This window comes from Vigna radiata, chromosome 7, assembly GCF_000741045.1.
Source record: "Vigna radiata var. radiata cultivar VC1973A chromosome 7, Vradiata_ver6, whole genome shotgun sequence".
Classification (NCBI taxonomy): Eukaryota; Viridiplantae; Streptophyta; class Magnoliopsida; order Fabales; family Fabaceae; genus Vigna; species Vigna radiata.
The window spans coordinates 34,008,379-34,034,463 of NC_028357.1; the positions used below are offsets into that span (position 1 = coordinate 34,008,379).

The window sequence follows — 26,085 nt, forward strand, 5'->3', positions numbered from 1 at the left end:
ATAAAGGAGTATTTTAGAAAAAGAGAAAAAATAATTCTTTTTTTAAAAAAAATAGACAATAAATAGTAAATTAATTAAAAATATTAATATTTTACAAACTCATTAAATATTTTAATGATTGAAATAATATTTTTATGTTAATTATGTAATATATAAAAATAACGTATTAAATTAGTTGTGATATAGTTGGAAATAAGATGACATGATACAATTATTTAAAAATGATTTTCTTTTATCTAATGAAATTTGGTTATTTAAAATAAGTGATATTTTAGTTGTTTAATAGTGAGAAGATTATTTGATAATAAAAATTTAAAATTTAAAAGTTAATTTATAACATAAATTAATGATTTGAGTTCATATTAAAATTGTATTTGATTTTATAAATATATAAGCAATTGTAGTTTTGATGTTGAAATAACTCATTGAAATTCTAAAATGAATATTAAAAATACAAATATCATTCATTAAGATAAGATCCAAGAAATTCAAATTAAAAGAAAAAAAAAGGAACGAGTAAACAATGAGCACAATGTACATAAATAAATTCATAAATTTAATAATAATGAAAATACATATTAATTATTGAATTAACTTGGCTTAATACTTGGTATAAAATTTATTAAATAATTTTTGAAAAATTAAAACACTCCACAATTTTAGTTTCTTCTTTTTCAATTGTAAAATTATGTCAGAATTTGATTTACTATTGGTTTTGTTTGAGATCTTTCATAGAAAGAGAACTCTAACACCTTCCAAAAGAGAAAAAACAGTAACAAAATAGATGGTCTAAATTGTAAAACAGTGTCTTACATCTTAATCTAAATTCCAAGGAAAAGCAGTTATTCAAAGAAGAGAGTCAAAGAGATTACAAGTTTTAAAAGCAAAAGAGATATTAGAAATTCACTTGTATAGCTGCTTGAACCTTCTGCATGCCTCCAAGACGTTTTCCCTGTGACCAAAGGCACTAACCCTGACAAAACCTTCACCACCAGGTCCAAAACCACTACCAGGAGTTGTAACCACATGAGTCTTCTCAAGAATCTCACCAAATACATCCCATGAGCTTCTGCCAGGGAAATGAACCCACACATATGGTGCATCTTTCCCTCCATACACTTTGAATCCAAGAGAATCAAATGTCTCCACAATTATGTTCGTATTTTCTTTGTAGAATCCAATAACTTCTCCCATAGCCTGCATTCACATGCATTCACAAATAACTTCTTTAAAGAATACTACCACAAATTGCATACCTCAAAAAGTTGGAGAGGTGAAGATAAGAATGACATAATAGTAGGAGGATGAAGATAGATCCTTTCAAACAATAATGTACAGAAATTTTGTCTGTTATAGAAATTTAGTAGGAAAACAAAATAACTGACCTTAAGACCTTCTGGTGAAAGGCAAGCCAAACCACCTGCCTGGGAAATATTTGATGCACCATTGAAACAAGTGCATACAATACGGTTGAAGTCCCTGGCAACAGGAAATCCATCAGAAAACAGCAACTCCTTTGGAATCACAGTCCAGCCTAATCGGACTCCTGTGAACCCAGCATACTTGCTGAATGATGATGTCTCAATGGCAACCTGCAATTGTCAGTAAGATGTTATGGATATTATTATTCAATGACACATCAAAAGAAGACTCTTTGTTCATTTACAAATTTTTTGCCATATAAAAAACCTTGACCAGCAATCCTCTTGGCATATCAAATAGTTATCATCCAAAATATAGTTTGTATCATAGACCAAAGTAGAAATCATTTGCAGAAGCAAATACACATTTATGGTATATTCTTCTTTTGTAAGTGTTTATCGAGATGTTTATCTAAATATAACTGTAACAATATTGTAGGGAAATGAGCAATCAAGTCCTCCTACATATACCACAGTGCAAGTAAAAAGATTCATCATTTAGATAAACCCCATACGTAAAGCATGAGATTTTCATTAAGTAAAAAACTATTGCAAGAACCAAATCTAGAAGGCACGAGACTTGTGGCAAAATAAATTTGGAGTAAAATGCTATTTGGACAGGATGTTAATCTAAGGTTCTAGCACCTGATACAAATATTCATGTCATGTTATGGTGGCAATTAATTTCAAATCAAGAACCCACACTTTATGCATTCCACAGATCATAATCATTGTTAAAGAGTAAACAGAGATCAAATTATCAGTGACAGACTGACCTCCTTGGCTCCAGGAATTTCAAAGATGGAACGTGGGTTGTCACCGGAAATATACATTGCATAAGCTGAATCATGGATTACTATACTACCGTTGTCCTTAGCAAACTGAACAAGTTGGGTCAGTTGTTCCCTTGTTGCTGAAGCACCAGTAGGATTGTTTGGCGAACAGAAAAAGATTATGTCTGGTCGAGAAATTGAAGATAAATCAGGGAAGAAACCATTTTCCGGACTACACCTCATGTATTCAATGTTTGCAAACTTCTCAACATCCTTCTGGTAGAGGCCAGTCTGGCCCATAATTACACTTGAGTCTACATAGGCCTGCAAATAAAAGTTCCACTATTTACAGAGAACAGAAACAAGAGAAAGAGCTAGAAATATGAACAGAATAAAACTGGTGTTTCATCACTTCCCAATTTTGTATATATTATTTCATTCATAATTTACATCTAATTCATTTCCAAAAGAATTCAATAGTGTTTTTGCATAATTCCAGATAGTAAACTGAATGTCTACAAACATTTTTCAAACAAAGTTTCAACACAGTTTATTATATAGCTTCCTGAAAGAGGATTTTGAAAAAAAGAATCATTTCTCAAACATAATCAGTTACCAAACATGGCTAATAATACATAAGCCCACATAAACAATACACCAATTCCCTGTAACTTTATTTGTTGTAACTTGTAAAAATGAAGTAACAATCAAATATTCAAACAGAAAAAGAATAAAAAGTCAAAAACTCTCATAAGCGTATAATATTCATAATTATTTAGATATGCAGTAGCGTAAAGGCTATTCTTGCTCTTCTACAATTTGTGTGCAGCAAAAGCCATATAGTTACAATCTTCATTCCAGCGAACTATCAAAGAACTAGCTACCAACATCAGATAGAGCGACAACAATGTCCAGTATAGTAAGATAGATAATTATACATGTTAATAATTTCATAACGAAGGAAAATATGAATCAAAGATGAAACATTAACCAAAGACATTAATTGGTGTTTCCATGTTCCAAGTGCCCTTTTTTCTTAAGTAATAGACAAACTTCTCAGTCAAGGTTTGGTAACTTCATTGAAAAGAATTTCTTGAAAAAAAAAAATCATTGTTCTAAGTCCTCCTATTTGACGAGAAAAATGAAGAAACTTGTTGATTCTTCATAGAGCAAAGATGGAAATGAATAAGCTAAACTCAGTCAGCATCTGACCTAGTAAAACAAATAGATGTAACAATAGGAACAAAACCTAAGTGACCATTTCTTGCATATTGAAGCATAAATGAGAGCTAAGCAACTGATGAGACAATAATTGTAACCAACATAAATATGAATTACCGGGTATGAAGGGTCTTGTACAGCCATTTTTACATTTGACCCGAAGACAATCTGTCACAAAAAATGAAAATACAAGAAAATTTTAGTTACTGATTGTAGATGATGCCCAATTAACATGCAACCCACACCCTACTACCAAAATAGGAGATTTTTTATATTGAATCAGAATATGTAGTCCAGGTAAAGAGCAAGATAGGCACAAAATATATTTAAATTAAAAATAAATAAATAAGACAAATGAACCTGGAGACGAGATATATCACACTTTGCTCCATCTGACACAAATATATCATCCTCTTCTATGCCAAGATCGCTGTAAAATGTTGAAGCAATTGCACTTCTTAATGGCTGCATAGATTAGAGATGTCTTTATCCAACCAAATTCCCCCAAGGGTAAACACTAACACCAATTGCAAGCAATAAATTTAGTGACCTCACAGCCCTCATTACAAAGAAAACATTTTATATATAATCACAAACAAGGTGTTTTCCTGTCATCCCAATTCTCAGAATTTTCAAAGATAATATATAAATTTTAAAAAAAAAAACATAAAATAATGAATGATCAAATGAAAAACAAGTTTATAACCACCCATCCTCAAAACATGAGCCAATATGGCCAAATTTCTGACCCAAATTTATTACAAGGCTCGAGGCATGACTTCTTCCAGTGAAATTTCTTGAAGATATAGTGCCCAACAGGCACACATGAGATGAAAATATCAAGTTGTCTTCCTTAAATATTTCAAGGACCAAGAAAAGAAAGGAACCCGCATGCAGAATTGATACCATACAGTAAACTAAACTCAAAAAAATAGACATGTAGGTCTAGAAACCATTTACAAGGGTGGAAAACTGTATAACTGGCCTTCAATTTGACGAATTGGGAGGAAGGACCCAAAATGGAAAATGGAAAAAGCCTCCTGAAGATGTCAAAGCAACATACCTTTTCACCTTGTTCCGCACCATACCCACTATATCCTTTAACAGTTGATAATCCTTGTGATCTCTGAACAAAAGGAAAATTACAACATTTTCAAGTATTTAAATGGAAATAGATGAAGAGCGCGCATTATTTAATTTAGTAAAGTATTATGCATAATTAACACTTCTCTAAGATTAAAAAATATATATACCTACAAAATATTACTTATGATATAGAAAAGATAAACTGAAACAAATGAAATTAGACATGAAAGGAATTATAAAGATGAAGAAATGAAAGCTACTCAAAAAACTGACACATGGTACTACAAACAAAATTTATCGTTAATCATAGAGCTCCAACCTCAAAAGGAGAAAATGATAATTACTTTAAAAAAAAAAGTGTTCAAAGTCGAATGTGCTAGCATTAAAGATATATCAACTTGTTCACACCAAAGTTTTACCTTCGACATTGCATCAGTTATGACTTCAGGAATAGGTTCAGTAGTGTCACCAATTCCAAGGCTTATAACTTTAGCATCAGGGTACTTCAGCAAGTGTGCAGACCTTCTCCTAGCAATCTGTGGTCAGTGACATGAAAGGCAGAAACATAGTTTACACAGTTTAGAGAATTAATCTCAAAGTTTAACTCTGTGTGTGTGTGTGTGTGAGAGAGAGAGAGAGAGAGAGAGAAAATTCATTAATCATTACATAATTCTATACAAATAAAACACAAGAATGAAAAAAGCAAACAGTGTAAATTTCAAGAGCAAAATACTGCTACGACAACTCATTTCACAAAATTAATCAGTCTTTCCTTTAAAAATTATATTATTGGATGCTGACAAAGGGGATCTATTGTTAGGGTAACATGCATGTCCCCAAAAGAACATCAATTCTTATGAAATAGAAATGACTTGACTTTTAGAGAGAAAAGAAAAAAGAAGAGGTTGATTATGAAAAATGCAGTAGTGAAAATGTTCAAAAGTTGTCATTAATATACTCAATAACTTGTTATTTCCCTATAAATGAAATGAATTCTTTCATCTTTGTTAGATATATTGTGCTTTACGTTAAATTAGGAAAACGTAGATTTTTTATATTGTTTGATATTGGTAGATATTCTTTTTTAACAATATCTTCTATATACCACATTTATGTTTGGTTGTCATATATATTTGTATCATTCTTCATTATAAATATATTACCCTATATATGTTTTAGACACAAGGGAGAGTAATCCTATGAGGTGGCAACACTTTAGGTTCACAGAAAACTCCCTTACAAGCTTTTAGAATCTTTCCCAACTCTCTCTGTTGTTTCTCAGTAAGGTGATTCGTACTTTCATCTCCAGACTCCGGCTCGACATTCTTCATTCCCCATATGATTGAAACAACCTCAATTTTTGTTTCTTTCTTCAAAGCTTGTGGGATTACAAGAGATGTAGCCAAAGTTGGGTTGTCCATAATCTTAACCAATGAGCCTTGATCACTGAAATTCATAGTTAGAGTTCTCCAATTTACCTTGACTTCACCTAACTTTCCTAGCAATGTTACACTTAAGATCAAATCCACCCGTCCTAATTCAAAGCAAAAAAATGTCTCTTGACCTTGAATCTTTCCAATTGCACTTCCACATCCCTGCAACACCCTTGGTGTTTGATATCTCCCAATCTCATGATGTAGGGTGGTGTGATTTCAAATTACAAGCCAAGTGATTACACCAAACCTATCAAAATGAAGTCGTGACTTGCTCCACTATCAATCAGGATCAAAACGGGTCTTCCCTTAACTCTTCCTTGCAGCCTCATAGTGTGGGATCATACCTCCTTTAGAAAAGATATACATTGAAATTCGTGATCAAAATCCTCCTAATTTTTTCTCCAAATACTCTCTAACCTCATTTGATTTTTCATCCATCAAGTCCCTCAATTCCTCATCTTCAGCCAAGATGATAACTCTCAAATTCTTTTTCTGGGCAATGATACCCTAAGCTATATACCCCTCTATAGTGAAAACATCTTCCTTCTTTTCTTCTCCTCACATACTCTGCATATGGCAAGTTTCAAATTCCTCTGTTTTTCAATCACGTGGTTCCATTCCCCTAATTCTTGATCCTTGTGAAATGACTTGCATCCTCATCCTCGTTGTGTTGCCCATACCATTTTCCCTTGTTAATTACTAGTGTTTTTCAAGGTCTCAATCGATGATACAACCTCACTCCCTCCATTATATCGAAAGTTTAAGGTATTGCTACAACAAGATCCACATACTGTCGTGATTCTTGCATAGCATCTTCCACATCTCAAGCAATTTCCATTGGATCTTGTGGGTGAATCTAGTTTCAAATATTGGAAATACACCAGCAAATGAACTTCTGGTGTTGGAGGGACTTGTGACACCAATGTTATGTTTATTAAGGAAAGAGGTTCACTAGAAAGACTCAATACTAATGAGACCTAAGCCCAACCACATAAGCAATTGATACCATTCTCTACCCAGAACCTTAAGGCAATGGATCACTTGGGTCTTCATCCTTAGAATTCCAAGTGTTCTACTTTTTCATTTCTACCCACTGTGGGACTTAGAGTCACACTTGGAATTCTAACAATCTCTCCTTTCAAGGGTGAGTCCCTTCCACATTTTCGTATTGTCATTCATCTTAACGGGACACGCTTACCTGAAACCTTTTGCCAGAAAGACTTTCGATACAGGGACCTTTGTACTCATCCGAGCCTAACCTGGTTCTGATACCACTTGTTAGGTTACTTTTGATACAGGGACCATTGTACTCATATGAGCCTAACCTGGCTACGATACCACTTGTTAGGTTTATCAATGGAGTGGTTCACAAGGGAGATACAACACCAATGAGACCTGAGGCCAACCACATAAGGAATTGACACCACTCTCAACCCACAACCTTAAGGCAATGGGTTCATGGGTCTTCATCCTTATATGGTGCTATACTTTTTCATTTCTACCCAATGAGGGACTTAGACTCAATTGGAATTCTAACAACTAATAGTCTAAATTCTTTGATGTAGTCTTCAACCTTTTCATATTGGCATATTACTACTAATTTTTCAAAGCCCGACCTCCAAATCTTCTACTTAGAGCGATTGTAAAATCCTCCCAAGATGGATTCTTGGTTTTCTAGCACCAAAACATAAACTCGTGATTTGTATTGCCTTCCATGTTGATAAGATCTAGACACAATTTTTCCTTGTTATTTACATTCTACAATTGAAAAAAAAAATCAATATGTGCACTTCACCCCAATGGATCACTTCCTTCGAAGATGGTAAGTTCTACCCTCTTTGTCCAAGGCTTCAACACCTCTACCCCACTTCTTCAAATTTGTTGCCATGCATCGATCTTTCCTCTTCTTTATCATCATTATGGACCAAGTTTTTCCCTCCTCCTGAGGATTTCTCTCCTTGAATTCTCCAAGAAGCTAGAGCTGCGATGGAATTTGGCAGTGACAACACTAGAGTTGTTATAGTCGCACTTTTAAGTTGTTGCATAGCCAAATTCACTTTCTTAAGCAATTGTGTCAAAGGTCTTGCTATCTTCACATAATTGTATGTAAACATTCAATAGTAGTAGTGCATTGAAGGATGGCCATTGACGGATGGCGGATATCTTTCCAGGATCCATTTCCAGTCCCTTGTGAGAGATGACATGCCCTAAATACTAGATTTGTAGCTTTTCCAATTCACAGTTTTTCCAATTAGCATATAACTAGTGTTGTTGGAATGTCATTAAAACCTATCTTAATTATGTCAAATGGTCTTCCCACATTTTATTGTAAGTCAAGATGTCATATTAAAAAGACTAAGACAAACCTTCGAAGATATGACTACATTATGGTGTTCATGGCCCATTGAAATGTGGATGGAGCGTTTGTTAAACCGAACAAATGAGTAAAGATTCATAATGCCCCTTCGAAAGGCAAATTTCTGAATATTGGGTTCATACATGCAGATTTGATGAAATCCAAGTCTCAAATTGCATGTAATTTGTTTAATATCAGTTGAAACATGCAATTTTCTGGCGCCAAAATTTAAACAAGTGATTTGCATTCCCTTCCATACTGATAAAAGCCAAATGCAATTTTTCCTCACGATTTACATTCTGCACTTCAAAATAAATTTCAACACATGCTATCCACCCCAAAGGATCATGTCCTTCAAAGATGGGAAGTTCCACCCTCTTTGTCCAGGGCCTTGGCGTCTCTCCCCTCTTCTTCAAATTTGTTGCCATGCACCGATCTTTCCTCTCCATTATCATCATTGTGGACTAAGTTTGCCCCTCCTTCTGAGGATTTCTCTCCTTTCTTGAATTCCTAAAGGAGTTCTTTGATTTCCTTCATATTCGGCAGATTGTCCTTAACAATGGATAGATCGTTCTTCATTTCTGCCACAACCTTTCCTTGTTCACTGACCCGTCTTTCCAAACCACTCACACGACTTTCCATACTGATCCCTCACAGTGGGGATCCAGCAAGTCAGACCAAACTTTATACAAGCCTGGATAAAAAAAAAAAAAAAAAAAAAAAAAAAAACAGAACAATTCCCAAAAAGCATAGGTAGAACTCTTTTTCCATCGAATAAACCTCGATTAATATTGTTCAACAATTGTTTACAAAGGAACAAATCTTCCTTTCACACCGCATTCCTGTTTACATTACTACAATCCTTCCTACGCCAGCATCCCCAAGGAAAAATATTATATACAGACTTTACAAAACTCTCAGCCCCATAATCGTTAACTGTCACAGCTAACCACGGTTATTCTTAAATTTCTCTCTATAATGTACATTCCAATCCCTATCCTTATTCCTCTGTGCATCAGACCATCAAATGACATATCTGAGGAAGAACTATAACAAACAGAAAGGAGAACTATAACAAAACCAGAAAGGTCCAGTAGCATTGCATACCTCAGGAAATAGATAGCCAGCTTGAAGTTTCCCCAAATTTGGATTACGAGTGACCTTTGTCTTGTAGCCTTCAAAGTGAAAAAAGGAAGACATATAAATGATATCTCACTCAATCGTATCTTTAATATTTAGTCAACACAGCAGATAGTATGCCATTTTCAAAACTATACCACTTTAACAACCCTTCTAACATAGACATTACTATAAAACTATATGCCAGGAAATGACCATCAAGAATTTGATTTCATAAACTTGTCAACCAAAACATTGTAAAAAAATGAACCACTAAGCAGAGGTATGCACCCCATTATAGCATTGCTTAATCACAAGAATAACCAAAAAATTTAAGGGAAAATATGTGGACATTTCCACATCAAAATTTCTCCCTTAACACCAATCATTGTTCCATAGCTCTCTTTCTCTCAGTAAGTGTCAACTAGCATGGCCATATCCAAGCATCATTTTCCATTTCCAAATAGAAAAGAGAAGTTTTCAAGGTACCAGTCTCAGCTTCGGGTGTCGCAATGCATTTGCAAATGCCCACGCCCTTCACAGGCAATGAAACATGTCCCCTGCAGCAGCCAAAGGAATCCCATAAATAAAACTCAACACTTTCAACAGTAAAGTGAAAAAAGATGCAATTTTGAATCAACCCAGCAAAAAAATCCTTTTGTGGGTACGATCCAATTTTATTTTATTTTTTATCTTTTCAAGTGAAAGTCACAAAAAGGAAGAAAGTGGGGTCAAGTGAAAGTAAAAATACCTAGAATTGAAAGAAGATGGAGCTAAGAAAGCAGAAGAAGTAGAAGAGAGTGAAGTAGTGAGGTTATAGGTTATAGACATTGTTAAATTGAAGCGGAGATAATGCTTCGATCAAAACTACAGAGCAGCGGCGTTCAGTGTATGTGAGGAAGGAGGGTATGCTTCTTTTGCTATCAACCCTATTAAAAGAAATAATTCTCAACTTCCAAAACTTCAACACTCTTTAATGTTTTGAGTTTTGGCTTAAGATCAAAACATGGTGTGATTTTTCTGATTAAACTAATAAGAAGTGGGCACGTGAAATGTGACTCGTAGGAATAGGGACTCTTTATATTCAATTGACTGAAATAGGTTTATAATAATTGTATGAATAATACACTTCTGTACAAATTATTTATATTTATATTTAAATTTGGACAACTTTATTAAGTTTTAATTGCTAAAACATGTCTTTTTTTTATTTAAAACTTTTGAAACTCGGTTTTTTCTCTTAATTAAATAGTATTTTATGAAATGATTAAACTTGAAATTTTAGATATTTTAAAAATACTAAAAAAAATTATTTCATTTTAGTTGTAAGTTAAATTTCAATTATATAACCAATTTAAGATTATGATAAGTGACTGTAAAATTTAGGGTTAAATATGCTTTTAGTCCCTGAAGTTTCACTGATTTTTGGTTTTAGTCCTTGTATGAAACATTGATGGCATTTGATCCTCTTAGTATTAAAACATGTAAAATTAGTCTCCAAAATTGGACGGCGTCAAATCTCACTAACGGAGTTGCCACGTCTTCTGTGACTTTTAATGTTTCTCTGTCTGCCACGTCAAAATACTGTATCTATCTGTTCATCTCCCATTCTTCTCTCCTTAATTTTCTCATCCAAATCCACCTCGCTGTCGCTTTCAGGTTCGGAATCGACATTGCCTTCGAAAACGTCGCCATGTTCCCGCTGAGTCTGTCGTTTGCAATTGCGGAGGAGGTGGTCGATTGGCGGGGTCGCTTCGGAGAGCTTGATTTCGGGAGGCGAGAGAGGGGAAGAAGAGGAATAGTCGTGCTTGAGCGGAAGACGAGTGGCTTCGCTGCCGGGGACCACTGGTTTCTGAAATTTAGGGTTTCTACATTATTTAGATATTCAAGCCTTGGAACCCAACAGATTGGTTTTCTACATTATTAGATTCAAACCCATCATTGTTCACCACTCAATTCATAAATGACATCCAAGGTCTTATCACCTTGCGCATGTATACCCCTGAGTCAGAAATCAAAAGAAAATTTAGTTCTAGTTGGAACAAAATGAGCAAGGAAAAGGATCCTGTTGAGGGTCCTTTCGCATTGAACACCTTTGGCTTTTACACCTACGACACTGTTTGGGTGCTTGCTTCTGCACTGGATGCGTTTTTCAGGAGTGGGGGAACATTGTCATTTTCAAATGATTCAAGTCTAAACATGTTAAGGGGGGGAAGTTTTGAGCTTGATAGCATGGGAGTGTTTCTTGACGGTGAGAAGCTGCTTAAAAGAATTTTAAAGGTGAACAAAAGCGGTCTAACAGGGGAAATGATGTTTGGACAAGATGGAAACTTGGAAACTTGGTGCATTCATCGTATGAAGTAATTAATGTGATAGGCAGTGGAATTAGGAGGATTGGTTATTGGTCTGAAACATCTGGCCTCTTTGTTCTCCCTTTATTGGTTGTTGGGTAGCTGGATTTCAATCGGGCTGTGTTGGATTTCGATTTCTTCCATTGGGTGTGAGAAATTTTTGTTTTTTCTTTTATTTTCTGACTTCTTTGTGGATGCGAGATGGACTATTGTTAGATTTTTGGTTTTTCTGATGTTTCACTAGTTATTTTTTCAAGAAAACTTAATCTGGGTCTTTTTCAATGGATCGATCTGGGTGTTGTTTGTGAAATGGTTTTTATTTTGAAGGAAATAGTAATTATGACCGGCTTTAATCGTTACATCATGAACCGTTGTGTTTGTTTCTTTGAGATTTGTGGTCGATGGGGATGGATCTGTGGTTGTTGGGCATGGTTTTGTGTAAAAGTTGTTTTCAGATGAGGGAGGGGAAAGGGGTTGCGGAGGAAGCACAAGGGATAGTGCCAGATGCAAAACCAAAAAAAGTAATTCAAATGTTAAAAAAAAAATTACGTGGCAAAGAGTGCACAGTGAGACGTGGCAGTGCCGTTAGCCATCTCACCAAAAAATTAACGCCGTCCAAAATTAAGGACTAAACATATATGTTTTTATACTAGGAGGACCAAATGCCATCAATGTTTCATGCAGGGACTAAAACCAAAAATCAGTGAAACTTCATGGACTAAAAGCATATTTAACCCTAAAATTTAATATGAATGGTGAATTGCAAATGCAAATTTATTTTTATTGAGTTTATAATTTATACGTAAGATTTTTTTTTCATGTATAATTTTTTTAATTTCTTACTAAAAGAATTTCTTTGATTTGATTAATTTCTTTTGTTAACAAAATTATTAACTTGCTGCCATTTTTACTTGTTATTTTTAAGTAACATTGGCTTCTAATATTTTTATGTTTAGTTACTTTTATTTTTAAATTATTTATCAAATCACTTTTTATGTTATATTAAAAAAAAAATATTATTTTTTATTGAACTTAACAATGATTTAAAAATATAAAATTATTAATTGACTGAAAAGTAAATTAATTTATATATTTATTACAATATATGGCAATACAATTTTGTCACTATTACAAATGGAAAATGTAAGGAACTAAAAATAAAATATTAGAGTAGATAGGTGTATTAAAATAATGAGACAAACATTTTTATTTTTAAAATAATTTTATAATATAAATAAAAAATTTTAAAGTTCGATTCATTTTTTAAATACATTCTATCTTTCTAAAACATTGTTTCCTTTCCTTTTTCTCACATCTCTCTAACTTTTTTCACAATTGGTTCATTTGTTCGACGATCAGGAAGTGTTTAGACGATCTTGATGTCGAGGGCTATAATCTATACCGATCAATTCTTATTTTAAGTCGACAAGTCGTTTCTCCTTTTTCTTCGTACGTTCTTGGTTGTGATCATGCAACGATTTCGGTTTGCATGTACCTAGTTGTTTTCTCTTCCATTTCTAGCTCAAATTAGGTTCTAAGGTTTTAATTGGTGATTTGTAGAGTTTTTTAGAGTTGCCTTGCGGAGCAAGCATCTGTTAGGGTTCCGTTGAGCGGTGTTGTCGATTAGAGGTAAGGGGAGCTAGATTATTGCTTTAATTATTAGTTGGCATGTATGTGTGATGAATTTTATGTTATGGTGATGATTGAACTATATTTAGGTTTTTGAGTAGATTGAGTTATATGTAATTTGACTGCTTGATTGTGAAATTGTGAAATTGTGAAATTGTGAAATGATGATTGTGAACTGAATTGGATTATGTGCAAAACTGTAATTGATCATATTAGGTGGGAGTAATTGGTTATAAGAGTGATTACATAAAAATCTAAGTGAATCATGCTTGTTTTGAGTCATTTTGAGGAAGTGCAGCAGTGAAAATGAACAATTGGGGTTTTGTGTGCCATTGGTCTGTTGGAATAGTTTTAGTAAGTCAAATGTGACTTGCTTGAGCCCCTAAACTGGTCCAAAGTGTGTCTTAAGTGGCAGATTTGCTTTTAGGTCTATAAGTTGAGATTTTTGAGGTTTTAAGGTAGGAAATTGTCCATAAACACTTTAGATTGATGTTAAGGCCTCATTGGTCACGTCCATCTGGTCAAACAGGGGGCAATAAGTCTAAAGTCTCCACGTCAGCAGTTAAATGACATGTCATTCACTGATTGCATAGCTGGACATTTGGTCGTTAACGATTTAAACGGAGTTTGCAAAAAAGACTGAATTGAACATAAATTACGATGTTTAGGACTACATTGAAAATTTAAAAAAAAAATTAGGACTATTTCGAACAAAGATGCCGAAAATTGGGACCAATAATGGTATTAAGCCTAATTTCTAAAGGCATGTCTTTTGTTTTTGAGAACTTTCACGAAGGTTCAGTCCCTTACCGCTTGGTCGATTGGACCATCAACGTTCAACAAGTTCTAATGTCATCTCATTATAAAAATAAAATGTTGAATATTTTATTTTACACATTTTTGTGAGTAAAAATATCCTACATGAAGGTTTAGTCCCTTTCCGCTTGGTTGATTGGACCACCAACGTTCAACCTTATCAGGTTTTAGTGGCTTCTCATTATAAATATAAAATGTTGAAAATTTAACGCATATTTTTGTGAGTAAAAATATCTTGTACAGGAAGGTCCAATCTCTTACCATTTGGTCAATTGGACCACCAACGTTCAACCTTATTAGGTTTTATTAGCTTCTCATTATAAAAGTAAAATGTTGAATATTTTATTTAACGCATATTTTTGTGAGTAAAAATATTATGCACAGGAAGGTTCAGTCCCTTACCACTTGGTCGATTGGACCACCAACATTCAACCTTATCAGGTTCTAATGCCATCTCATTATAAAAATAAAATGTTGAATATTTTATTTAACGCATATTTTTTTGAATGAAAATATCTTGCGTAGGAAAATGTTCCAAAGAGAACTCCTAGCATCTATTGATCGACCTAGAGAAAAAGTTCCAAAAAGAATTTCTAGTGCCTCTGATCAACATAGGAAAAAGTTCCAAAAGGAACTCCTATCAGTCGTAGCCTGACTTGTTTTATTTGCTAGTGCCTCTGATTGACAATACTATTTCTAACAAGTTCAAATTCAAATTGTTATTTTTCTTTAGTGCAGATAAAAGGATCCTAGCGTATACTGCTCAACATGGGAAAAGGTTCTAAAAAAACTCCTATCAACATAGGAAAAAGTTCTAAAAAGAACTCTCATTAGTCACCACTCAACATTGAAAAAAAAGTTCTAAAAATAACTCCTATCAATATAGGAAAAAGTTCTAAAAAGAACTCCCATAAGTCGGCGCTCAACATGGGAAAAAGTTTTAAAAAGAATTCCTATCAACATAGGAAAAAGTTCTAAAAAGAACTCCCATCAATCGTCGTTCAACATGGGAAAAAATTCTAAAAAGAATTCCTATCAATATAGGAAAAAGTTCTAAAAAGAACTCTCATCAGTCGCCGCTCAACATGGGAAAAAGTTTTGAAAAAACTCCTATCAACATAGGAAAAAGTTATAAAAAGAACTTCCATCAATCGCCGCTCAACGTGGAAAAATGTTCTAAAAACAACTTCTATCAACAAAGGAAAACGTTCTAAAAAGAGCTCTAATCAGTCGCCGCTCAACATGGGAAAAAGTTCTAAAAAGAACTCCTATCAACGTAGGAAAAAGTTCTAAAAAGAACTCCCATCAGTTGCCGCTTAACATGGGAAAAAGTTCTAAAAAGAACTCCTATCAACATAGAAAAATGTTCTAAAAAGAACTTCCATCAGTCGTCGCTCAACATGGGAAAAAGTTCTAAAAAGAACTCCTATCAACATAGGAAAATTTTCTAAAAGAGCTTCCAGCAGTAGTTGGACCACCAAAGTTCAACCTTGTCAAGTTCTAATGTCTTCTCACTATAAAAATAAAATATTGAATATTTTGTTTAACGCATATTTTTGTGAATGAAAATATCTTGCACAGGAAAAAGTTTTAAAGAGAATTCCTAGCGTCTACTGCTCAACCTAGGAAAAGGTTCCAAAGAGAACTCCTAGTGTCTACCACTCAACCTAGGAAAAAGTTCCAAAGAGAACTCCTAGAGTATGTCGCTTGGTACAGAAAGGAATGAAGACTTAAAGTGCATCCAAAATAGACTCCCTAAATACAACTTAAGTGACCTCTCTTAAGCTCATAATAATCCCTGCGCACCTCTTTCAATAAATAGCTTGCTTGGGCTTGGGGGACTTATGTACTATATGAAATATACCGGTCGAAGTTAATGGTCATTTATGGACAGTTAGCAAGTATATTAGCAATTATTAATGGGTTTGATTGTCTAAAAATATACTGCATTAATGATTAATCAATGTGCCTAGCTGCCACAAGCCCTATATATGATTGATGTTCAGGTAAAATAACCTTGATCTCTCGTAATAAAATAACTCATCAGAGTGGATTGCGTTCTTGAAGAAAATTGGACAATCAAAGCATAAAGTAGAACAAGAAAGAACAACCGACTCTCAAACTAATTCAAAAAATAAAATATTTAATATGATAAAAATGGTAAAAAGATATAATGCAAATAACATTTAAAGCACAAATCTCTACAAATAAACTTATTCCATTTGAATGAATATTTGTAATGACTATCTTCATACATAATTTATGATATGTGAACAAAAGTATGTGATATGTGAACATATCACATAAAACAAAAAGGAACATACAAATTATGATATGATATATTACGCCCACTTTTATCTTAGGCAACAAGTATAAAAAATATATGATGTGTCCATAAAAAGACACAAGTAAAGCCATACTATTTAAATCAAGTAATAATTATTAACATAGAAATTGAAAGGAAATAATATCAAAATTTAGCAATATTGCGATGAAAATTTCTCTACAATAATCATTATATAACTGAGCATCTATAAAATCATGATGAAAATTTCTCTACAATAATCATTATATAACTGAGCATCTATAAAATCATGAAGATAATGAATGCAAAGACATAACTACTACTATAAAAAAAAGGCCTATAAGATTACTACATTATTTGTATTCTTAGTTTTTGTATAATTGGAGAATTGGAGAGAAAAAGTCCTATAATATCATTCAAATTGTGAGGTTATGCTTCCATAAAAAAGTCTGTCATTCTATATTTTCTCAATAAGAATTATTCTTTACGTTAATACTCCTAAGAATATAAGTGAATTTGAATTTTATATTAAATAAAATTGAGAAAGTTGAATAATATATAAAAAAAAAACTTATAAACTTACTATCTTAATATTTTTGGTAGAAAATAGTTTCAACTATTATATATAATTTTTATTCATGTATCATTAGTATTAATGGAAAGACTTTAGAAGATGATAGGTTGTGCTCATTCAAAGATGTGAAATAGTGTTGTGTAAAAGGATTAATAAAGATTGGATGAGAGTAAAAAAGTGAAGGTTTTCAGAATGCAACGTAACGTGGATGGAGTAGGCCAAGGGTCACTTCCTTGGAATTACGATCAACAACCATTAAAATCCAAAGGTAGGTCTTCCTATAAAGCAATACTACATGAATTGCTTCAAGTAATACAATGGGAGTCGTAGTCTAGGTCTTCACTTACCATACCATACCGTATGTTACCAAACCAAGATACCAAAAATCTATCAGAACTAAACCACCCTTAACCTAAAATTTTGGATCATGATAATAAATATAGTTAAGTATTATCATATTAAAAAGAAGAAATACATATGTAACCGATACAAAACCTTCTAACAATTAATAAAAAAAATTATATGCCTTTAATTATTATATGTGTCTAAAGATTATATACATATAATAATAACATTCATTTAGCTAAAAAGTATATTTATATGTAATGATTTTTTTTTGTCATATTTCTTTACGTTTTATTTTAAAAAATTAATGTCAATTAAATGAAATATTTATTAAAGTAGGAATGCAAAAATATTTGTCTATGTGGATAAAATTTGTTATAGATAGTTGGTATCAATGGGTAGCGAGTAATTTAATACTCACTCATTATCCGTATTGTAGGTATTCGCTTCCCGTTAAAGAATTAAAATTATATTTTTATCCAGGTTTAATTTTTTGTTGAGGTATTATCTTGATAGAAATGAAAAATTATATTATTGTAATATTTACATATAAATGTTATTAGAGTTATTTATGAGATGAATATAGACCCTTGCCCTTCCCCCATCAAAACATTTATTAGATTGTATAGAAATTGGAGAGATACAAATAGATGGTTGGGCTTCTCCATCAAACTCATTCATTAGATGGTATAGGAATTGAAAAGTCACATGTTCACATATATCATACCTACATATATTTGTGACATTTGCACTCCTTTCAAATTTATCTTCTCTTTCAAAATTGTACTATTTAATGCCTGAAACTAGTTTTTTTTTGTTGAGATTATTGTCACTCAAACAATTATTTCAAGACTTAATTATAGTTTTGTTCCTTTCTCTAATTTTTATTTCTTGTAATTTAATTTGGGTCTCATTTAAAAACTCATAAAATAATATATATAAATATTCACAAGTATGTAACAGATATCGGATTGAAGAAAAATTGAGTTTTTCTTTTTTTATGCGGATATCTAGTGGGTCAGATAATAGGTAGGTACTATTTGTGCCCAAATATACATATCTGGTAATACTATGTATTATACATTGTTTTAAATTTTATATAATAGAAAACTTGAACATGTGTAAGAAGATTGTTGAATATAGTAGAACTATGTATGAGATTAATCTCCTTTATGTTGAATATACACACAAGGTATTCGAAGAAATATAGGCTAAGCTCAAAATACAAATAAGGAATAATAACAGGCTAACTAAAGATAAAAGATAAAAATAAGTCGATGATAATATATCAAACACTCCCTCTCAAGCTAGTGCGTACAAATCGTATATATCAAGTTTGTTCCTAATATAATCAACAAAGACTTAATGAAAATATCTATTTCTATACTTGAGTGGCACCAAATTTTTAATGATTTGCGAATACGACATAGAAAACGAAATATCAATCCAAAAGACTCTCCTTGAGCAAAAAATCTAAAAGGTTGCTTTATATAATTCTCTTCTTGCAAATTGAAGAATGCATTATTGACATCTAATGGATAAATAAACCATTGTTGAGGAGCCACCATGGTTGTAAGTAAACTAACAAAAGTCATCTTTGTCACTAGAGAAAAAAAAATATACATGAAAGGGTCAAACGCACCAGTGATAGAAGAGAGGTCAAAAGAAACAATAGTAGAAGAAGTCTTGGATGAACAAGAGAGAGAAACCTTAAAAAATCCAAGATTATCCAATCAACGTACTTGAAAGTGGAAAAAGAGCGACCTTGACGACCTAAATCGCTGTTTGAGAGGAGACGGGACGTGCCACCACGCACGACAGAAAAGGGAGTAGATCCACAATTCTGAAAGGCACTAAGAGCGCATAGAAGCTCTGATGAAGGCATCGTTGATAGCACAATGGTCGCTTGGTTGAGATGATTAAAATTGTGTGGTCGCCGATCAAAATTGAAGCTCCTACATCAACAATAAACAATAGTGTCATCGTCAACAACAACAGTGGGTGCAATGATAGAGGCGACAATTTTGTTTTAAAGAACCTTAGGCTCTAGATGCCATTAGTAGTGGACAACGACTAGCAATGGTTGAAAGCGACAAACTATGATAGAAGAGATTGCTATCAACAACGGATGGTGGCCTGTAGTGGTAGACAACAATAAACTACAAGGCTTAAATTGCTATCAGTAACGGATGAGGCCTATAGTGGTGGACACATTAGACTATAGGAACTAGATTGGACCACATAAAATAGGTTCCTCCTCACAGCAAACGATGGAAATGACAGTGGATCGATGACAAACAACGATGGTGGAAGATCCGTCTCTTCAAAAGAATGGTCTCCTTTATTCACCAAAACACCTAGAAACAAACTCCTTTTCATGGAGAATGACGATGGACAAAGGTAACTAAAATTTGGAAAGTAGAACTAAGGTACTCAGACACAACTGTTCAAAGACAAAATTTTTAAGACGATCGACAATCATTGGCCATCACTGACATCAATGATAATATAAAAGAAATTCAAACAACCTGCTCTGATACCATATTGAATATAATATTATTTATTTATAAGATTAATCTCTTTTATGTTAAAGATACACATAAAATACTTTATTTATTATAGAAGAAATATATACTAAGTCTAAAATACAAATAAGATATAATAATAAAATAATTAAATATAAAAAATAAAAATAAAAATAAGATAAAAATAATATATCTAATATCAATACAAACATAACACAACACAATTAAATTGAAAAACAACACAGTCATAATTAGAAATGATAGAAGAAGGTGGAGGGTTTGGAGGTGAGAAAGTATCCAGACTTAGTGATTTCTGGAGTTGATGGGATACTAATAGCTACAAACAAAATATCTAAAGGATCTTCTTGTCTGCTTTCCAGCCAAGCAAGTTTCACACACTTTTTCTGGCACACAGATGTTAAGTAACCCAATAACCATTTTCTTCATGTCAAGTTTGCAAGCTTCTGAAGTTCAAGTGGCCATAGCTCAAATGCCACAACCAGTTTTCATCTTTAACTTTCACCGTAGACAAGCATTGAAAATTCTCCATTGCTTCCATATTGATTTAGAACGTCCTGTTCTGGGAGATCTTGCTTCTCAAGATCATATTCTTGTTTTCAACAAACAGTCCAACTCTATTGAAACCTCCATCATTGTTGTAAATCCTCTTTGAACCAATTAACCAATGCTTAATAGATTACATTTCATAGTAGGGACAAATAACACATTAGTTATAACAGCACACGAGCCATTCTTCCTCTTAATAACAACATCTCTCATTCCTTTTACCTTCAAAATGCTATCATCAGTAAACTTCACTTTGCTCTTCTTTGTTTCATCAAAATTGATTAACCATTCTTTGTGGCATGTCATATGATTTGAACATCCTATATCTAAATACCACAAGTTAACTTGAGAATTAGAACTTTCTGCAAAAGTGGTCACCATCAGAGTCAGAGGTTTAGAATCAGAGTCTTCTTGTACAATGTATGCCTCTTTTCCTTGACATTTCTCTACTTTCCCTTATCAGCATAGCACTCACAAGAGTAGTGTCCATACTTGTGACAATTAAACCATTCTACACTTATTTTATCCTTCTTTTGGTAATTCTTTTTTGATCTGCCACTCTTCTCCACTGATACAGGTTTGTCTTCTTGATCATCTTTGACTTTATCAGCCTTCCAACTCCCTTTTGTGCGTTTCCCTTTCCAGTTCTTGAACTTATTTTTCACATCATTCGTAGAATGATGTGCCTTAAGGACTTGTTCATCTTTCTTGATAGGATTTCTATAAAGTAACCTCATCTCATGTGCTTCCAAGGAACTTTGAAGTTCCTCAATCTTCAATTTTGAAAGGTCTCTTGATTCTTCTATTGCAACCACTATGTAATCAAATTTCTGTGGTAACAATCTCATGATATTCTCAATAATCATAAGATCATTGATAGGCTCTCTGCATCCTTTCATTTGATTTGTGATGGTCAAAATCTTGTTAAAGTATTCACCAACCTTATCATAGTTTTCCATCTGCAGTAGCTCGTACTGTCTCCTAAGGGTCTAGAGCTTCACCTTTTTTATTTTTTCTCCTCCCGCATGGCATCGTACCAAAATACTCTAGGCTTCTCTAGCAATAATTGCATTCTGAATCTTCTCAAAAAGAGCATCATCAACACATTGATGAATTATGAACAATGCCTTATTGTCTTTCCTCATGACTACAACTTTTTGATCTTCTGAAGCGCCAAGATCAAGCTCTAGCCCATTGCCTTCAACAACATCACTTACATCTTGAAATCTGAACAACACTCTCACAAGTGTGCTCCATTTGTTCTAGTTCTTCTCTATGTTGTTGGATCATCACTTCCCGCCATGCTTCAAACACTAGGTCTTGATCAAGAACTCAAACCTTGACAACCTTCTTTGCTTCAACCAGTTTGACCAGCCACACTATGATCGTGATTTCTAAAGCACCACATGTCCTTGATAACCTGACTCTAGATACCAATTCTATTGGAGAATTGAGAAGGGAAAATGAATAAAGTGTATATTGTATTATTAAAACTATGATGAAAACAATTTATATACAAGCGTGTTTATCAGTTAGAAAAAACTGATTCTGTAAAACAAACAGAAAACTAATCTTGACTTGTTTACAAACTAACACAACAAACCCTTGTCGATTGTCTCATAATTGGTTGTGCTAAGTGGTAGCAACCCACTTACTATAAGTGCAACCCTTATGCAATGGTGTGAGACCTCTTATTTATTCATCTTTCGCCACTTGTGACACCAACTTAAGTTCATTATGGTCCTGTATATTCAAATATAAATGTTAAGCATATCAAGTTGTTGGTTTTGATATCAATTGTCCCATTATAAAATCTAGGGGGATGAAGTCATAATCAAATTATGATGCTTGGACTACTACCTTCTTAAGTAAAGTGTTCTTAGTATCCGTTGTTACTTTTAATCGAGTAGTACGCAATTGATCTAATAATTGGTATCAGAGTTAAAACCATGATTTTGATTTCTAGTAGGGCAATTTATGAGGGGAGATTTTTGTGGTGACATTAATTATCGTGTAACAAAAATATAGTATGAAATGTAAGAAGAAACAATGAAGGAAATTTCTATCAAATAATAATTGTATCTAACCACATGTTTTTATCCATATAGATCCAAAATACATAGCATAATCATGTGAACGCAAACACTAATTCATGATGAAAATAGAATGTGGAAGTGTACCTAAATTTTCCATTGAGAGTGATGTAGATAATTGAATCAACAACATCAAATATATGATCTTCTAAATGTAAAAGGTCTTAGTATCACTTTTGTTTTCTCTCGTGATGGGATGAAGAGGAAACAAAATCCTAATATAGTACTTATGTTACATTATCTACAAATGAAGATCATAACCTATTATATAACCAAGATTAATCACATTTTAGATTTTTATAATTCTAATTTGGTTCATCTTCAAATCAGAATATTATTTTAGGCTATCAATACCATAAAATTTTATGACAATTATGTCTTTAGTCGTAAACTTAATATTAATATATTATTTTATAATTTTAATTATTCATATAATAATCTTAACACATTTAAATAATATACGTCACTTAACAATTCTAACAACTAACATTGATTATTTTGTGACAAAGGTTAGTTGGTCCAAGGGTTTAGTCTTACTTTTTGTATTAGAAATATTTGGATGAACTATTTAATACAAAATATATTGTTTAGGTCCTTAATTGAACATTTTTACAAGAAAATAAGTAAAAAAAATAATTTAAATTATTTTTATTTAAACTAAAACTAATTTATATATTTAAGTCTGGTTTTTTATTTAATTCCTTTCAAAAATAAAGATAATTTATATTACAAAAAAGCTTAATGTGAAATCACTTATTCTCAGTGCTTAGTATAAACACTAACATAAAATTTGAACAAGCACAATGAGCTCTCTTATTGTTGGGTCCAAGTGTGAAAAGAGAACAAAAAAAAAACCAAAAGCAAAATAGAAAGAACAAGAGTGTAAAAACAAGAGAGCAAAAATACTCAGCTTACACCATTTCAAATTACACAAAGACAGGCTATATAGCCGAACAAAGCAATTGTAATAGACAGTTTAAGGCAGAAGAACTGAAAACAACATTTAAAGGTCGAAGGACAGTTTAAGGCCAAACTGAAAACTTAACACAACATATGTACACGATCGACCGGTCACTAACAGATGAAAGCCGAACATAGTTAGTGACCGAACGGCATTGAACACAAGCCAAACGATATTGAATCTAATAACACTTATCATAGCTTGTAATTTAACAAGGTGGTAATTAAGTAGCGGAGAGTTTGGTTATTATTATAATTATTATTGGCAAACTGCTACTCATAACAAGCACAACAATTTCCGAATTCAGTTCTTGAGAGCCCCTTTGCTCTTTAAGTACTCCAAAGTCTGATCATAAATTTCTTCAATCCCATACTTGAAATTGAATCCTTCTTTCACAAGCTTTTCAGAAGAGATTATTAGCTTTGCCTTGGAGGGACAATCATCAAATCTGCAAAAAGAAAATCCGTGATGAAGGAAAGGGATTCCTTGAATGAGAAAGAAAATGCATGTATAAGCTTACTCAGTTGGAACTTTGTACTGAGGGTAACGTGTGCTAAGAAACTTTGCAAGCTCAGGAACACTAGTATTGTGAGCAGAGACAATGTAACGACCAGAAGCTGATTCTTTCTCAGCCACAAATATATGTGCTCGGCAAATATCCTCCACATGAGTGATGGATATTGAACCTGATATAAACTGCATTCCTTTCAAGGTGTTTATGAGGAAATCATTGCCTGCAAGGTACAAGAAAAATGACATTGAAACATTTGAAACATGTATATGCTATGGTCCTATAAAAGTACAAACTTATAACTGGTCTAGAATGTCCTTAAACCAGTAGGTTGTGCATATTTTGAACCTGTTATGAGAGATGTGGCTAGGCCAACACTTGATGGGATGTCTGGAGTGAGAGAAGGTCCATTTGTGAGAGTTGGTATCACAGTGATGAGATCCATGTGATTCTCTTCAGCAAATTTCCATGCAGCTTTCTCTGCCAGTGCTTTGGAGACAGGATAACCCTACATGTTTGGATTATTAACATAATTATAGGTAAATATTCACACGTTTTGTCCTATGCTAAAAAGAGTCTGAATTGAAAACAGCTGTAAGTAGCTTTTTAGTCCGATAGAAACTGTTATTATATTGAGTTCTAATGAGCTGCTTTTGAACTAAAATAATCTAACAAAAATCACTAAAGTACTTAACTTGGAAATCAATTTCATTTCAAACTAATTAGGCAAAAGCTGATCCAGATAGGTGGAGAAAAAAGTTTGAATTTTACCCATGTGGGTGGTTTTGCAGTGCTCAAGAACTCAACATCAGTCCAGTTGCTTTCGTCCATAACCAGACCTGTCTCCTTGACAGGGTTTATGGTTACAGCAGCTGTTGAAGATGTTAAGATGACTCGTTTGACACCTTCTGCTCGAGCACATGCTTTCAACACATTCAACACTCCTGATATTGCAGGCTTGATCATGTCGTTCTGAATATTAATTGCAAAAGAATTTCTCATTAGTCTTTTTCTTGGACACACATGTAAATGTAAAAGCATTTGGTTGTAAAATCTATAATGCAGTTTCTTGTTTGGTGTGAAATCTACCTCAGGGTCTTCAGAAGCAAAGTTCACAGGCGTAGCAAGCTGAAAGACAAGTTCACAGCCTGCTATAGGGGCATCAAAATCCTTTTCACTTGTTAAATCTGCTCCAAATATGTTCAGTTCGCCCAAACTTTGCAGAGCTAAAAGGTGATTTATTTTCTTAGTATTATCTGCACCAAAACACTAAGTTAAGTAATGAGAGGACACACTTTTATATTCATTTGGTAGTAAAATAGTTATAAACAAGTGAATTTTTGTATTTTTTGAAAAAAAAATCTGTGTTAAAGTATCCTTTTTTAGATAAATTTATTATAACTGATGGACACCGTTCAAAACTATACCTGGTAAGCCAATGTATAAATTAGTGTATAAACAATCTTACAATGAGACATTTGAGATAGAGACAGCAACCTGAATCTCTGACAGTGGTGTTGACAGCATAACCCTTCTGAAGCAATTGCTTTATCAAGCAAGAGGCAATAAATCCGGTTCCACCTATCACACATACCTTCCTTTCAATTTTCTTGACACTGGCCATGATTTCACACTCAAAGGATGAAACTTACACCAGGAAAGTTTTTTATATTACATATAAGGAGAGAAGGAGCTTAAATAATAATAATGTTTCAGTTACTAAACCCGAAATACTGTTATGTCTCTAGTGTAAGTTGTAGGTGAGCACGTGTGGTTTATTCTCACCAACGACTACAACACGACATGTCTTGGAGACAAGAACATTTTCATCTACTGTCACACAACTAAACCACCCCTAACCTAAAATTTTGGATCATGATAATAAATATAGGGATGGACAAACAAAATTGAAGTGGACTATATTATTAAAATTTGTACTGAACTAAAAACTAGTTTGTCAAAATTGAACTATAAAATAATTCAGACAAATTGAACT

At 33.1% G+C, this 26,085-nt stretch overlaps 2 protein-coding genes across 2 annotated transcripts; both read right to left on the minus strand.

Moving 5' to 3' along the window:
• Positions 1–757: 757 nt before the first annotated feature.
• On the minus strand, positions 758–10,380 carry LOC106769459 (LL-diaminopimelate aminotransferase, chloroplastic). The gene is made up of 10 exons (XM_014655085.2): positions 10,164–10,380; positions 9,902–9,972; positions 9,401–9,468; positions 4,921–5,037; positions 4,479–4,541; positions 3,776–3,880; positions 3,533–3,583; positions 2,198–2,518; positions 1,386–1,592; positions 758–1,197 (listed from the first exon to the last, which is right to left on the minus strand). Exons 1-10 carry the CDS (start codon positions 10,241–10,243, stop codon positions 904–906), a joined length of 1,377 nt encoding a protein of 458 aa, XP_014510571.1. The 5' UTR covers positions 10,244–10,380; the 3' UTR covers positions 758–903.
• A 13,120-nt stretch (positions 10,381–23,500) lies between these two features.
• LOC106767189 (anthocyanidin reductase ((2S)-flavan-3-ol-forming)) lies at positions 23,501–25,756 on the minus strand. Its single transcript, XM_014652028.2, has 6 exons — positions 25,587–25,756; positions 25,179–25,345; positions 24,861–25,061; positions 24,438–24,597; positions 24,099–24,312; positions 23,501–24,026 (listed from the first exon to the last, which is right to left on the minus strand). Exons 1-6 carry the CDS (start codon positions 25,711–25,713, stop codon positions 23,882–23,884), a joined length of 1,014 nt encoding a protein of 337 aa, XP_014507514.1. The 5' UTR covers positions 25,714–25,756; the 3' UTR covers positions 23,501–23,881.
• Positions 25,757–26,085: the final 329 nt, after the last annotated feature.